The 17,230-nt window shown below is 35.2% G+C and overlaps 3 protein-coding genes across 3 annotated transcripts; 1 reads left to right on the top strand and 2 right to left on the bottom strand.

Moving 5' to 3' along the window:
• Positions 1–205: 205 nt before the first annotated feature.
• LOC107963573 (eEF1A lysine and N-terminal methyltransferase) lies at positions 206–2,103 on the top strand. The gene is made up of 5 exons (XM_016900032.2): positions 206–280; positions 425–499; positions 1,064–1,230; positions 1,327–1,477; positions 1,906–2,103. Exons 1-5 carry the CDS (start codon positions 242–244, stop codon positions 2,101–2,103), a joined length of 630 nt encoding a protein of 209 aa, XP_016755521.1. The 5' UTR covers positions 206–241.
• Positions 2,104–4,049: 1,946 nt separating this feature from the next.
• Positions 4,050–6,216, bottom strand: LOC107904629 (xyloglucan galactosyltransferase XLT2). The gene has a single exon (XM_016831066.2). It carries the CDS (start codon positions 5,673–5,675, stop codon positions 4,272–4,274), a length of 1,404 nt encoding a protein of 467 aa, XP_016686555.1. The 5' UTR covers positions 5,676–6,216; the 3' UTR covers positions 4,050–4,271.
• Positions 6,217–14,952: 8,736 nt separating this feature from the next.
• Positions 14,953–15,836, bottom strand: LOC107904634 (CDGSH iron-sulfur domain-containing protein NEET). The gene is made up of 2 exons (XM_016831071.2): positions 15,399–15,836; positions 14,953–15,319 (listed from the first exon to the last, which is right to left on the bottom strand). Exons 1-2 carry the CDS (start codon positions 15,641–15,643, stop codon positions 15,217–15,219), a joined length of 348 nt encoding a protein of 115 aa, XP_016686560.1. The 5' UTR covers positions 15,644–15,836; the 3' UTR covers positions 14,953–15,216.
• Between the last annotated feature and the right edge of the window lie 1,394 nt (positions 15,837–17,230).

Below are 17,230 nucleotides of genomic sequence, written 5' to 3'. Positions count from 1 at the left end.
ATTTATGGTTGCCAGTTTTAAGTATATTTGGTGGTCATTTGATGTGATTGTTGTGTATTGGGAATAGACCTACTTTAGCCAACTTTCAGATTTGGAGGTCTAATCTTTGTAGCATAATGTTTGTATTGTTTCAAATCGTTGATGTTTATTTTCTTTGATGCACTGCACTACTGCTCATGTCAGAAGTCATCTTTCTCAGGTTAAAACAGTTGTGATAGGTCTTGGTGCGGGCTTACTTCCTATGTTTCTTCATGGATGTATGCAATCTATGCAAATTGAGGTAATTCTTACGTTACCCTGTCAAAGACATGTTAAACTGTCTTTCAAAAGGAATTGCTTTGTTAAAAATTTTATTGAATCTTCTGATTGATTTTGAAGTTGACTTCACTTGATGGAAATAGTGCAATGGAATTTTTATGCACAGGGAGTGGAGCTAGATCCTGTTATGCTTAACCTTGCAAGAGACTATTTTGGTTTTACTGAAGATAAACGAATGAAGGTAACTGACTGTATCTCAGTGCATTTTTAGTTTGAAGTGATTAATCCTTTCCTGAAAAATTAGTACCATTGTCACTGAATAGCTTGTTTCCAATAATTATCAAATTGTTTTTGTTTCATCCTTAAACCTGGCTTCAATATAACTCAACTTGGGAAATATTCTTGATTCATAATTTGACCTTCATAGGCGTTTATGGTCAATGATGCCAAACCTTCCAATTATTGTCATTAGAGGCTGGATTGTTTGGTCTAATTAGGAAACCTGTGAGGCCCTGAATATTATCAAGCCTTAACTGAAAGTTTCTTATGAACTTTCTTAAACCCTCTTAGGTCAATTGTCTAACTACACACAAATATTTATGTTATTATCAAGACGTCAGCCGTATAGGAAGTATCTTCAATGTCTTAGGTATAATAATAAAAGTTGGAAAAGATAGAATGAATATGGTAGGAAATTTATCTGTTTCACCTTTTCAAGAATGCATTTGTAAAAGAATTGTAAGATGACAGATATAATATATATTTTAAATAGAGCTTCAAATATTTTCGCCTTCCAATTTTTTAGGTACATATTGCTGATGGCATCCAGTTTGTCCGGGACTACAGAAACTTATTTTCAGCTGGCAATGAAGTGCTCCTTTCTTCCAACGGAAGTTGCAAACTTTCAGATGCTGAAAGCAGAAGTACCGCTATTGACATAATTATTGTTGATGTGGACTCTTCTGACTCAAGGTGAATTGCTCTATTAACGGCTACAACAATTGTTGTTGCAAAGCGGAAAGCTTTTAAATACATCTTTTAATCACCTCTGTTGTATTGTCTTTATAGCTCTGGACTGAGATGTCCTGCTGCTGATTTTGTGGAAGATTCTTTTCTTCAAAACGTAAAAGATACTCTTTCCGAGCAAGGTCTCTTTGTTATTAATTTGGTCTCAAGGTCTCCTGCCATCAAGGATGCAGTTGTCTCAAGGATGAAAGAGGTGAGATTAAGAACATAAATACTCGCTAATCAAAGTTCATATCTTGTTTCATGGTTCTATACTCTCTCTATAAATCTAATGTAAATATATTTAAAAGCTTCTTATTACTATTTATTTCTATGTTGGTCCGACTCTTTTTTCCTTAAGTACCCATGTCCGACCTTTATCTTTACATGGATTCAAGGATATGACCCTCCTAGGAATGTTTACTGCATCCCATGTAGTCTAATGCTACTATTTATTTTTATAAATTTAACTTCGTTGATTGTTTTAACCATCGGGAACTTATTATGTGGATTTAAGAATTTAGAAAGCTAACAGTAGTTCTTGGATTAACTAATTTTTCGTTCTCCATGCTTACAACATTTATGTAGCATCGAACCATGCAAATCTCATTGCAATTTGGTTATGTTATGCTCATCATTCAGGTTTTTAGCCACTTATTTTGCATTCAGCTGGAGGGAGAGGTCAACCTAGTACTTTTCGGTCTTTGTTCGGAGTCTCACATTGAGGAGGATTGCATACCTGATGCTGCCCTTAAACTTGATAAATTGCTCAAGTCCGAACATCCCGAGATAAGCCAGAGCATCACAGATGCAACAAAGAAGCTTAAACGTTTAAAGTGAAGACCGTTTGATAACAAAGTTTCCCCTTTAATGTATTCTCAAGGAAACTAACATGCCTAAGATCAAGCTTGTAATATGATTCATATAATACTAAATTAATAAAAATTAAAATTTATTTAAATTTGAAAGTCTTATCATGCACAATTATGATGTATGGATGTTCAGTATGGGTTATGTTTGAACCAATGGTTTGTACTTGTGAATGTACTTTGTAATGGTAAACTTTCAAATTGAGGTTTTCTATTTTTGGATCGGGTTTTAAGAATGATATTATTATATTATATATATTTTAATTTCTATTTTTTTTGTATAAAAAAGTATGGATATTTATCCAATTCATGAGTCAATTTCACTTCATTTACTCTAGTTTTGAAAAAAAATACAATCTTGGGGCTTTATCGAGACTAAGCCTAGCGATTTTATACTAGTAAAATATATAAATACTATACTTAGTCAAAAGAAAAAAAACAAAAATTATGGTCTTACAAAATGACAATTACTGATGCTCATCTTCAAGGGGGTTCCTCATCTTCAAACAAGAGAAAGAAGAAATCTGATGCTCGTGATAATGTGTTTTCTTCATTTAATGAGGCTGCCACTTTGTTCGGGGATAAAATCCAGGCCGTTGGCGATGAAATCAGTAGGAGTTTTGCCTCCGAGGTGGTAGTTCAGCAGAAGTCAGAACAACATATGAAAGAGAGAGCTTCAAATTTATATTCAGCCTTATGGTCAATTGAAGGTTTAACCGATGATCAGCGGTATGATGCATTGAGTAAAATTCCCGACCATCCAACTCAAATGATCGTTTTCTTTAGTTTACCTTCAGTTGCCCGATTTGGAATGGGTTAGGAGATTTCTTTCTTACCATTAAATATCAATGTTCAAACTTTTTGATGTTGTAAAACTATATAACATATGGATTTTAATGTACAATTTCATTTTCATCTAACCTTTTCTTAATATAAGTTAATCATGTTTATGCATAATATAATTCTCAAGTTATATATTGATTTTAGTAAATTCATATAAGAACATTTTATTATTAAGAATTTTATGAAATTATATATCACTATATAATTATATTTAATATTAATTATTTTAAATTGTATAAATTCATATAAGAAAATTTTTATTATCAAGAATTTTATGAAATTATATATTATTATTAAATTATATGTAATAATTATTATTTTAAATTATACAAATTCATAAACTATAACCATATTAGTTATAATAATTTTAAATTTTATTAAATCATATATTTAATTAAATCATATTAGTTATAATCATATATTATGATTTGAGTAAATTCATATAAGAATATTAATTATTAAGAATTTTATTAAATTATATATTTTAATTATATTATATTTAATAATAATTATGTTATTTTATATTTTACAATATCATATATTATGGTTTGAGTAAATTCATATAAGAATATTAATTATTAAGAATTTTATTAAATTATATATTTTAATTAAAATATATTTAATAATAATTATGTTTAAATATGATTAAATTATTTATTATTGATATTAATCTTATTAAAATTTAAATAAAATAATTTACCAAAACAAATTTCTGCTAATTATTAAGAATTTTATTAAATTATATATTTTAATTAAAATATATTAAATAATAATTATGTTTAAATATGATTAAATTATTTATTTTTGATAATAAATAATCTTATTAAAATTTAAATAACAATAACAATAATCATTTACCAAAACAAATTTATGCTAAGGGTATTCTGGTCATTTTAGTTTTCTCCATTATGCTATTACACCTCTATTACATTCAACCAAACACAGTTTTACTATTACGCCTCTATTCCATTACATTCAACCAAACAGTTGATTTGCTATTACACCTCTATTCCATTACACCTCTAATCCAATCCAATACACCTCTAATCCAATACAGCGAACCAAACGTGCTCTAAATCTTCAAAGCCAATCTCTTATTACTCAACACAACACAACATATTCAGTAACTTTCACCATCAAACCATTATTATTATATACAAAAAGTTAACAGTGTCAGGGGGGAGTCATGCCCCTATCCCATCCTTTAAAAATTAAAAAGTAATAAATATAAATTTCTGTATATTCTCTGCATTTCTAATTTTTTTCACCCCGAGCTTCCAATTTCCATTAAAACCATCATTTCCACTTGTAACCAGGCTGCTCATGCTCCTTATTTCTCTTCAACACTCCATCAATGGCGACATCAAATGCATCCTTAATACTCTCCAAACCATTCTCAGGCTTTGCATAAATTATCTTGGGAATGAATTCAATCACTTTCTCCCTCATTTTCTTCACTTCTTCTCTACTGTAACGTTGAAGCACGCTTTGAATGCTCGCCCCATTTTTCACCTCGTCCCGGTGGATAAAAACCGAGTAACTTTTGGGATCATTCGGTAAAAACCATTGGTACTGGAGATAAGCCGTTCGGTGCCAGAAGAAGACGGGGATGGAACCGGTGACCATGCAGTCGAAAATTGACCTACGAGTGAAACTGTCGCCTCTGGGTTGCAAGCAAAAATCGGAATCCAAAAATGTTTCGAGGATCGCCGATGTGCCGTTGGAGCAACGGGTACCGGCGCAATCAACGACCCGGCATAAACCGGAAGCGTTCATACATTGGTTCAACAGCAAGCCTCGGAAATCGTTCTTCACGGCGCCGCGCGGCGCTCCGGCAAAGCAGAAGAGGGTGTCGCGTTGGCGGTTACGGACGAAGTACTGCCATTGGAAGATGTCGGAATCGGACCTGGGGTGGAATCCACTAGGATAAGGTACACCGACGTCAAAATAGTCCCAGGGGTTTCGTTCAATCAAGAGACGCGTGATGTTCCTCATCCCCGGCATGTAAATACATCGGGAACCCCAGTCTTCGTTTTTGGACCGCCGGAAATCCCATGTGATGCGTCCCATCGTCGTGAAATGATCCCATCCGTCGGAACGGTTCCAATACGGTTGATCTCGGACCCAGTCTAGTATCATCTCGCAGTACCTATCACGATCTTTTGTAGTATAATTGGACCACAAGTACTTCCCGACGGCGAGTCCTGCGTAAAACGGGATATAAAACGCCGTCGCGGAATCCGGTTCCATGGTGCGACACTTATGGTTCAAAATACGGTTGTGGTAAATAACTTCCATGGCGAACTGGTCTGTCCAGTACCAAGTCGGGATCAACTCTTCCGGTACGACGCCGGATAATCCCGTCGCCTTCCTTCCTAACCCACCGTTGGACAATGCTTCGCAACGTGAATTCCATGGGTCCAGCTCGTGGCAATTATCCAACAACTCTTGGTTGAAAACAAGTGGCAAGTTGTAAACGAAGATACGACCCGACGAGCACGGGTCGGATACTGGGTTCGGGAAATGGGTTCGGCCATTGTAGAAAGGGACGGCGCGAGCCATAAGGAGAATGGTTACCTGAAGTGAGACGATGAAAAGGAGCAGCCATAGAAATGAAAAAGGTTGAAGCTGGAGAGAGGAGGAGGAGCTGTTTGTTTTTGTAGTAGAGTATATAGCGGCGCTGCTGGAGTTCGGAGGCATTAAGATCTCTTTTGAGGGCGACGTTTTGTGGAAGTTCCCGGCCGGAAAAGATGGTGAGAGGAGATGAGTGAAAATTGCAGTTTGGTCCTTGAGCCTTGAGCCTTGAGATGGAAGGAAGGAAGGAAGTAGGAACCTTAATTTGTATAATGTAGAAATCAACTATGGCAACCGAGGAGAGGGGGAAGGGAAAAAACACGTGGCTTGTGGTTATTGGCTTTTAGGCTACCGACAAAGTGTGGATATCGAACCTTCAGTAAACTCACACATGGGTATTGCCTGTAGATTACTGGAAAGCGTTCCGCTTGGGACGTATTTCAGTTTAGGTTAACGGAGCAAAAATAATTTTATTTTTCTTCCGTGTCAAGAAATATTAAAAAATGATCCAAAATTTAAATTGTTTACCAAATTATCGGTTAAGTTCAGTCTAATCGTGGCAATAAATCTCAGCTTAAATCTCGTTTAAAATATGTATCAAATTATGATTATATCTGTATTTATTATTAAGTATATTATTTTAACGAATTATATATAAAAACTTTCTTTAAATTAAATATTCATGTATTTATAATTTGATTAAGATGAAAAACACCATATATATTATTACTGATATACTGCAAGAATGGGATGAAAATAAATAACGCGATCACTGCCCTAATTTAGCTCCATTGCTATATATATTTCTTCAAATGTTTTTAGGTTTTGGGTGGAGGATTTACCAGCGGCGGCAGAGGTATTTTTGGCTAGAGACCTTTCGGGTCTGATTTCTCAGATCTAAGGGACTGGAAGCTGCGTTTTTTGGATCTCTGGTTTTATTTTAGAGCAAAATTTCTTCTTTCTCCGCTGGTGCTTTTGTGTTTGGGTATGCTTTATGTCTTTTCATTTACCCACAAGCCGCCGAGAGTTACTGCTTAGTTTTACGCTTTCTTTTGTGTGTTACAGCTACGGCGGATAATGACTTTCCTGTTTTGCCCTCACTTTGTACTTGTTTTTTTCATTATTGAAATAAAACTCTCGGTTTATAAAAAAATTATTTATTTTTATTATTAAAACTTAACATCGAAAAATAAATACAATCCAATTTTAATAATAATAATAACTCTCGCCATACTTTCACCCATTCAAATTTCCGGTCAATAAACATAAAAAATCACAGATTCAAAAGTCCAAATCATGACGCAAAGTTAGCCAGGTGGAGATCGGATTGTGGGCCCAAGGCTTTAACACCTGTTAGTTCTAAAGTAAAGCCACGTAAGTGGGCCTCTAGAATAATCCAATTACAGTTCCGATTAAGCTGGCACTAGGAGTTTCGGTGTGGTCCGTTTTGCAGCGGCGGCTAGCTGTTGGGATAATACGTAATGTATTCCTCTCTCTCAGCTTTACTAAAGGACGGGAACGGCGACAAATTTGGTTTCGTAAATTTTGGGGCTCTGACAGTGAAAGAGAGAGATTAGTGAATGCGTGCCTTAAATTTGTGACAATATTTTATCACTGATTTGACACTTGGATGATTATAACTGGTGAACTGGCCGTCTCCCACAACCTCATAAATGTTCTGCACATGGTTTTGCTTCTTATATTATATAGGTAATAATTAACAAAATTATTCAATCAATTCTTTTTTTTAATTAAAAACCGTAATTTCCATTAAAATAAAATAAAACCAAACCCAATTGGAACAGTTAGTCAGCAAAAATAGAAAAACAACAGTAGAAGAAATGAAAAGTAAAGTGGAAAGCCGGTTAACCCAAAGACACCAGACCACCATGTAGATCTCTCTGGTGACAAAACCTAACCGTCAATGAATCCAACAATCCGGTCCCTAACCCAAGCCTTCAATCAGTTACAGCACGTTGCTCGTCTCCTCCGCAGCCACCAGCTCTCTTGCCACTGCCGGAATGTCTTCTATCCAAAAGGTATTCTCTGATTTACTGTGACCCTCCCTAGCAATGATATGTGCCACTTGATTTGCCTCCCTTCTGACATGCTTAAAGCTAATCTGCTGAAAAAAATTTTGAATGCTTTGATGTCTGCTATAACTGAATCCAGATCTGCTCTACCATCTTCTCCCTGAATGATTTTCTCGATTACTACCCGCGCATCCCCTTCAACCTCTACATTTGCGAAACTCGTTTCTTTAGCAAAGAGGAGACCTTGATAGCAAGCTACAGCTTTAGCCAAACCCACATCCAATAAGTTGGAATGAAGGGTAATTCCACTACCCATTACTTCCCCTTTCTCGTTTCTAATAACAAACCCCAAACAGGACTTATTCAATTGAGCTTTGCAGGCTGCATCGAAGTTCAATTTTACCCATGAATTTTGTGGGGGTTTCCATCGGTCAATATCCACCTCTCTAACAGCAGGTAATTTCTCCTTCAATACATCGATCTCAGCAAGTAAACTCAAAATTTTTGCTATAGTCTCGTGTCTTTTTACAACTTTGCCTTCCATAGTTTGTCTATTACGAGCCCACCAAATAGCCCAAACCGCAATGACGACCTTTTCCCAGACCCTCTCCGCTCTGTCCTGTACCAAATAACAAAACCATTCCCAAAAATTCACCAAATTCAGATTATTAGGCCAGGTAATACCTATTGCTTCCCAGATGCTTTTGACTTGATTACAATCTGCTACCACATGCAATAATGTTTCTGATTCAGCATTACACTGAACACAGGTTGCATTATTTCGAATCCTCCTATTATAAAGTGTCTGACCTGTTGGGAGGAAACCTCGAAGCGCTCTCCACATCATTATCTTAATATTTGAAGGTAAAGATAGAGACCACAATCTTTTATACATTGAGTGCATGTTATCTGTAATTTCTAAATTTCCATGTCGAGACATAAGCTCTTTATACCCACTCCTAACAGAATATTGGCCTGTTTTTTCCCCACGTCATACCAGACAGTCTTCGCGTACAACTTTGGATAAAGGAACACATTTGATTGCTCTCGCGTCTTCAGCTGAAAAAATATTGGTAATCATCTCTTCTTTCCAGACCCGTCTTTCCTGACCAATTATCTGATCCACTGTTAGGACTAGATTATTAATAGGATAAGAATTCACCTTGCTGCCAAACTTTTGCGGTAGCCAACGATCATGCCAAATTGATATCCTTTCCCCTGTACCTACCCTCCAACCTATCCGTTGCTCCAACAAACCCCTAGCCGCGTATATACTTTTCCAAGTGTACGAAGGGCAAGTTCCCAGTCTAGCTTCCCAAAAACTTGAACGAGGATAGTATCTTGCTTTAAGAATTCTAGCTAACAACGAATCCGACTTAGTAATTAACCGCCATCCTTGTTTAGCTAATAAAGCGATGTTAAACTTCCCCATATCTCGAAAGTTTAGACCCCCATCATCTTTAGCCTGACATAAATCAAACCAGCAGGACCAGTGCAAATCGTGCCTATTACCTCCTTTTCCCCACCAAAACCGATTCAAAATCTTTTCCATTTCAACACACAATGACTTTGGAAGAAGAAAACAAGACATTGAGAAAATCGGCATGGCCTGTAGTACAGCTTTAATGAAGACTTCTTTGCCCCCTTGAGACAACATACAGCTCCCCCACCCAATGATTCTTGCTCTCAGTCTATCACAAAGTCTTTGAAAAGCCTCCTTCTTCCTCCTCCTCACCATTGTAGGCAAACCCAAATACTTTTCCATACTCGTGACAGACCTAACACCCAAATAATTCGTCAAAAGATCTCTAGTGTCTTCAGGGCAGTTAGAACTGAAAAAAATTTGTGATTTATCCAAATTGATCTTCTGACCTAATGCTTTCTCATAGTCATCCAGAAAGCCTTTCATTATCCTGCAACCATCCTCATTTGCTTCTCCAAAAATAATGCTATCATCTACGAAAAACAAATGAGTTACCCTCGGACCTCCTCGACAAACACGCGCTCCTTGGATAAGACCATCCTTCTTAGCTAGTTTAAGTAGTGTTGAAAAATCCTCAGTACAAATAAGAAACAAGCAATGACTCAGTGGGTCCCCTTGTCTGAGGCCCCGTTCCGGTTGAAAAGGCTCACTCAACCTTCCGTTGATCGTAACAGCGTAATGGACCGAGGAAATGCAATGATAAATTAGCTCAACCCATTTTTCATCAAACCCCATACTCCTCATCATGCCTGTGACAAATCCCCACTCAACTCTGTCGTATGCTTTGCTCATATCGAGCTTTAAAGTAAAAAAGCCCTTATTCCCTTTCCTCCTATTCTTAAAAGCGTGTAGGATTTCATAAGCCGCAAGGACATTATCCGTAATAAGCCGACCAGGGACAAACGCTCTTTTGAATCTATTAGCGATGACTTTCGCTATAATTTTATATAACACCGTACACAAACTTATAGGCCGAAAGTCTGTCATACAATCTGGCGTTAGGGCTTTGGGGATTAACACAATCGTTGTAAAATTAACCTCGTTCAGCTGGAGTTCTCTATTAAGCACTTTAAGACAGAAGTTTGTAACATCCTCGCCTACAATTTCCCAAAATCTCTGAAAAAACACCGCATGGAAGCCATCAATACCCGGAGCTTTATTTCCCCCATCTCCTTAACCACCCTCCTAACTTCATCATCACGAAAGATGTCCAATAACATCATGTTCATTCAACTGTTATCGTTTTTTGGACCCCTTCAAAAATTTTTCCAGCTTCTCTACATCTCTCACTAGCAAACAACCCTTTAAAATAACTGGTTGCAATGCGCATAAGGCCTTCGTCCGTCTCCATGATGTTCCCATTTTGATCCTTCAGCCCAGTAATCTTGTTTTTACGGTGTCTACTTGAGGCGAGATTGTGGAAAAAACTAGTATTCCGATCCACATACCTTAACCAATTTGATCTAGCCCTTTGCTCCCAATAGAGCTCTTCCTTATCGATCTCAAGATTCGTCTCTAGTTTAGTCCTAATCATGGCCCCGATAATGTCATCTGAAGGGTCTTCCTCAGACAATTTATTTAATTGGTCTGACAGCTTCTTCATATTCGCGCCCCTTTCCCTCTTTAAATTACTTGCCCATCTTCGTAACCCCTCACCCATCAGTGTTAATCTTTCAGGCACTGACGCATTTTTGTTGGAAACCCACAAAGATCTAACTTGCTCATAACAAGAATCTTCTAACAGCCAAGCAGTTTCAAACCGAAATAAACACGTTGAGTTTGAAGAGGTACCATTACTTGTCGATAAATCTGTTTCCAGCAACAACGGACAATGATCAGAAATTGAATTGTCAATATGAATGAGTCTATAAAATGGAAACATCTCAGTCCACGCCAGATTTGCCACTCCCCTATCAAGCCGCTCTCTTATATTATTTGCCTCAAAATTCCCCCTCTCCCACGTATACCATCGGCCACTGTACCCTATGTCCACCAACTCATAATCATCCAAAGTTGATCGAAAAGCCTCCATCTGCCTTGCTTACCTCAAACGACCTCTTTGTTTTTCAAAGCTAAATAAAATCTCATTAAAATCCCCTATAACAAACCTCATCGAACGTTCCAGCTCAATATTTTCATAATGCTCGGCTGACCTGCACTGCAGGTTCAGCCGTTATTCAATCAATTCTTAAAACATCCATAAAAGTACAAATGATATTTTAATATATAGAATTTATATATCTAATATATACATAGCTCTTATTTGATTCATAAGAATTAATAGGCTTAAATTTATAATTTAATCTTAATTTCTCTTGTACTTATCAAAATATTCATTTAATTTCTATATATCATATTAATAGGGTCAAATTTTTTGTTTTTAATTTTTATTTATAAACATATTAGATAATTAAAGTTAATAATAAATTACAAATTTGTTTTTTTTTGTTATTCTGCTTCTATTTTAAGTAAATATAAATAAAAAATTAAACTGATAGGTTAAGATTTGGATACTGTTAGTAATCTCGTGAAAGCTTGATTTATTTTTAAAATGCATTATGTGAAAAGAGAAATAAATAAATAATAATAATGTGATAGAAATACGGATAACCAAATGTGTTGGTGAATAATATTCCATCTATTTTCAATATGCCTTATTTTGTGTTTTGAGTTTATATGTTAGGATTTGTGAAACAGATGCAATCTACACTCTTACTTACTAGTCTCATTTTTTGTCAAGTTCTTTTCTAGCTCTTCGTGGAGGGAACCTTCGATGATATTAGTTGAATGTGAGAATGTCAGTTTTATGTAGTGGATAATGAATCAGCTTGAAAGATGAAAAATACTTACTCATCCATGTTCTTGGTCATAAGATAATAATAATATATAATGAAATTAATAATTTTGAGCCATTCAGCAATTCACAAGTGTAAGGCTGACATTTACTGGATTGCTTGCTCATAGCATAGGCATTTAAATTTCTTCATTTATTTTTTTTGGTAAAAGGAATCAATAATGCAGGGTCAAATTTTATTAATCTTTTTTCTTTTTCAATATATACACACATTTTTCACACTTTTGGAAAAAAGGACAAAAGAATAGAAAGAGTGAAGCTGTTTGGAAATATTTGGAGAGTGGTTACCCAAAATGTCATTGGCCATGTCTGTGAAGCGAAGATGTCGGCGGCCCAATTGAGCATGATGTTCAAGGACAAGAGATGGCAAGTTGTAAGAATAGAAAGTGACCAGAGCTCCGACCACCAAACTTATAATTCCGGCAGCCCATCCGAGGAAGATGAATGCAAATGGGAGGCTGAGAAGCGGTGGTGCAACAATTGATGTGGTCAAGTGGTAACCACAGTGCAGCCATGATCCTATACGTTCAATTAAAACATGTTAATTAAACAATTCAAACTTCATTTGGCCACGTAAGCTTGAGTTCCTGTTTTCTTTTTGACCATCTTTCAACACACTTTTAAATTTTACTAGTTGATAAATAAGACAATAATATGATTAAAATAAATTAAAGGTCAAAGATATAATACGCTGATTTTTTAGTTTTAAATTATAAGTCTTCAATCTCGATAAAATCTTAATTATAAAAAAGAGTAATATATTCCATAAAACCAATAGCTTATGCATGTTCGTCGGTGCCTTTATTATGAACAATATGATATAAAAAAGGATTTATATGAACTTAAAACTCACAAAATGGTAATTGAATTATTTAAGCTAATAAATTATTTGAAAGTTTTTATTTAATTCATTGAGCTGTTAAGTTTTTCTTTTTTAAATAGTGTGATTAGCGAGTTCCAAGCAATGATTCGACGACTGATACGGTGGATCAGTACTGATTTGGTGGTTAATGTCAGAGATCGAAAAAGAAAACTGTTTAGATTTTGATTCGTAAATTCGTGATTTTCAAAGATATTTTATGAAAAGAACTGAATTGTAGAAGAGAAAAGGAAATAGAGCTTTCATTTGGTGCAGGTGGTGCGAACAGAAAAAGGCCATACAACAGCGACTTTAATAGTTTAATAGTTCAATGATTTAAATGAAAACTTTCGAATAATTCAATGACTGTTTTATAACTGTTTAAAGTTGAAAGATTAAAACATAAATTTATTAGTAGTGTAATAACTTTGGGTATAATGTACCTTTTTCTATATATTAATATATATTAGGAAGAAATTTTAAATTTTATTTGATGTGATAACATTAAAGTTATCGATGGTATATGATTGAATATTAATATGAAGTGTTGTTGGTGTCTATGATATACGAAGGCAAAAAGTGGTGACAGAGAGAAAAAGGGAGAGCCAGGAAAAAACACAGAAAGAAAGTCGAAGATTTTTCTTGATGATAAATTATAAGACTTGGATGGAAATTAAAGAGAAAAGAGTAGAATAGAATAGTGAATACATTTCATTATTTAGAAAAATAATCATTTATTTATATCTAATAATAAATGTTAGACAAATGAATTAAATTAAGTTGTGAAAGTAGATATTAAATATGACATATTATCACTTAAATCATTGATAATATAGTCGTATAGTGGATAGACAAAATTCCAATTGCTATCTGGTTGGTGGGATCTTAATTAAGAAATTGTTTAAATGAAGCGTCAAGTGGTCACAATAAATAATAATATTTTGAATATCAAAAATATAATTTTATCATTATACTAATTTGTATTTATATAAAATTTAAAGAAATTAATTGGATAATTTTATCACGTCGGGGGCAAGACGAGTGTGAGTGGTAGAGTAATTTACTCGTACTTTTTAATACCTCAAATTTATCATCCATGGTTAATATGATAATTTTGAATTTATGTTGTATTTATATATTTTATCATATTATTATAAGAGTTAATTGAACAAAAGACTGCTAAATTATGATCCTCATTCAAATTGGTCCTCAAACTCTAAACCATTCTAATTACATCCTAAAACCATCAATGTTATATCAATAAGACCCATTCGTTATTAAAATGGTTAACTTAACCGATACATGAGATGTTAGATCTTATGTAACATAATTTATGAAAAATTTAAAGAAAAACAAATATCATAAAAACATTGGTTTTAAAGGTTTTGAAACTTTTAGATTAATGCACTCTCATTTTTCGGTTTTACTTGTCTTTTAGTTTTAATATTAAAAGTTACGCGACAACATTTGATTTTTCTTTAAAAAAATCATTTTCAATTACTTCGCATAAGATCTTACATGTCATTTAATAGTTAAATTAATGGTTTCAAAAATGGAAGGGCTTGATTGATTTAATATCAATAGTTTGAGGATGCAATTAGAAATTTTTGAAGCTTGGGGACCAAATTAGAATGAGGATCATACTTTAGGGATGTCTTATGTAATTAACTCTTATATAATCATGCATATGAACTAAGTCTGAAAGTGCTCTTTTTGCGTATGGGAGCGTTATCTTCCACTGAGATCGTTGAAATGAGTATTGGGTATAAAGTGAGAGCGGTCATCGGTGGACTAGTTCGGAAGCTGGTGGATGGGGTTGTTTTCGCAGAATCAGGATTGAATAGGCAAACCGTTGAGCACTTTTGTTGGAACTACCTCTGCTTTTGTTTCGACTGTGGTGTGGTGTGCTTGGTTCCTAACTCATAAGTAGATTGCATAAAGAATAAGATAAAAGATCAAGGAGCAGAATCTGCTGCTAATCAATAGCATAAATCAAAGCTAAGCAACTTCTAAGAAAGGCAATTAATACAGATAATCGGAGATAAAGGGGCAAACATAGGATCCCAGCTTGGTCAAGAGCCATGAAACTGTTTGTATATGTAAGTACGTGAATATACTACCAATGTTGGGATTCATGAATATGGCATTGTGCCCTGAATCTGACTCTAATAAAATAATGTTATAATCCACACTCCATATACTTGGTTAAACTCTAATACACAATGGATTCATCGTTTGCTTTGAAAACAAGATATAAAGAATACCAATATTGCTTTGCAGCTGACGGTATACGAAGAAAAACATAACTGAGGAAACAAACACTTCAAAACAAAATCAGACCAAACACAAACACAAGAAGGTTCTCAGTTCATACGATTTGATAATCAAATTTAACATCAAAGTCCAAAGCCATGATAGAGAAAAACCAAACCAAAGGGTCACTGTTTCTTCAAGAGCAAAGGACCAACATTGTCCCCTGTAGCCTTGTTGTGTTTCACATGTCCTCCATCGCAAAGAGGGAAAGTACCTGACCTCCAACATCTGCAAAAAACCAACATAAATAAACCTTCGTAATATAGTGAAACTCAAGACACAACGAAAACAGAGAGAACCAACCAACCTGCAATAAGCTGTAAGGGGCTTAGAGAGTTCAGTGACTACAACTGAGTCGACCACCTTCTCCTCCGTTTTCCTTATCTCTGGGTTTATGGTTTGACCCTCAGCTCTGACTACCATAGCCGACGAGCGGCGAGGCTTTGGAAAAATAATGGTAGCGACACCAACAGTGGGGCTTCGCTTGAGGCTGCTCAACCCCAAAGCTGTTGTTGATACGCCGGAACCGAATGCGGTCGTACTGGACGCCATTGAAAGGGCTTTGGATTGTCGAGAGAAAATTGGTACTGCGTTTGTGTGTCTGGTTAATAGAGATAACACAAACACGGGGTTATCTTTTGGGATCGAAAAATAGGCGAGAACTTGTGGCAAACACGCTCTCCTTCAACGCCCGTGGATTCAACCAGCGACACGTTGCTTTGTTTTGTACGGATTAAAAATAGATGTTGGTGCTACGCTCTAGAGCTGTTTATGACCAAGGCCGGGCCGCAGCCCAATTTTAGAAATGTTTTCAAGCCCGGATACGAGTTCGACTCAGGTCATTCAAATATTTTATTTTACTATATTTAAAAGATAATAAAACATAAAATTTTCATTTATATATTTTTATAATTAAATTCAAATGAATTATTTATCTAATTTAAATTCAGGTCAGTTCGAAATCATCTAAGAACAAAAAAAATTCATTCCCAAACACAATTCAAGTTGGGCCAAAAGGCCTAGACCATGCTTCAATATTTAATTTGATACTTCAGTTTATTTTATCTCAATTTGGTACTTAAGTGTGGTTCCAATGTTTATTTTGGTATCTAAGATTTTTTGGTTATAGTTAAGTACCCAAGTTTAACTTTAATGTTCAATTTGATAAACAAGCTTCTTTGTATCCTAATTGAGTACCTATATTTTTATTACTAAAGCACATTTGTCAAAATTCATTGATCCATATAATGTCGTTTGGTCCGAGTATCAAATTGAACAGTAAAACCAAACTCAGGTACTGAATTATGACAAAAGAAAAAAAAAAGCTCTCAGTCAAGCATGATCAAGTATCAAATGGTATTTAAAACTTAAAGCATAATAAATTAATTTACATATTGTTCTTACATAAAAACGAAAATCCGAAGGCATTTGTGCGAGATACTAATTCCGGGCTAAGCCCGAAGGCATTGGTGCGAGTTACTAAATCCGGGTTAAGTCCCGAAGGCATTTGTGCGAGTTACTAAATCCGGGTTAAGTCCCGGAGGCATTTGTGCGAGTTACTATAACCGGGCTATGTCCCGAAGGCATTTGAACGAGGAGCTATATCCGGTTAAACTCCGAAGGTACGTGATTTGGGAATGAATGATCTTGCTGTAAAAATTTCAGTTAATACTCTAGAAACATCCCAACATTGAGGTATGTTTCGTATGTGCTTGAATTTAGTTGAGTCCTTACAAATAAGTATTCGCTCAGTTGATAAACGAGCTACCGGCCTTTGGCTAAGTTGATCTTTTGTGTATGTACATAAGGGTTGGTAATGTGAAGCAAGTATGATATCGAAAATTTGTGCATATGAAATTATCCGTTTAGCTATATGAATGCTATACTTTTGTTGTGCTGGAATTCCTTGCTCAAAACTTACTAAGCATAAATTGCTTACTCCGTTTCATTGCTCCTCTGTTTTATAGATTTGGTTCTCCAGCTATCGGACTCGGGATCTTGAAGTCAAAGTCGCCCACACTACCAACAAAAAAATGCAAACCTACGTAAGCAAGTAGCTTTGATTCTACAACCACATTAAAAAGATTCAACAAAATAATATAAGGTTTTCATCTCTTAATTTTGAAGAAAACTTGCAGC

This window comes from Gossypium hirsutum, chromosome D11, assembly GCF_007990345.1.
Source record: "Gossypium hirsutum isolate 1008001.06 chromosome D11, Gossypium_hirsutum_v2.1, whole genome shotgun sequence".
Taxonomy (NCBI): Eukaryota; Viridiplantae; Streptophyta; class Magnoliopsida; order Malvales; family Malvaceae; genus Gossypium; species Gossypium hirsutum.
The sequence above is the reverse complement of the archived record's forward strand: the minus strand, read 5'-3'. Positions and strand labels throughout refer to the sequence as shown.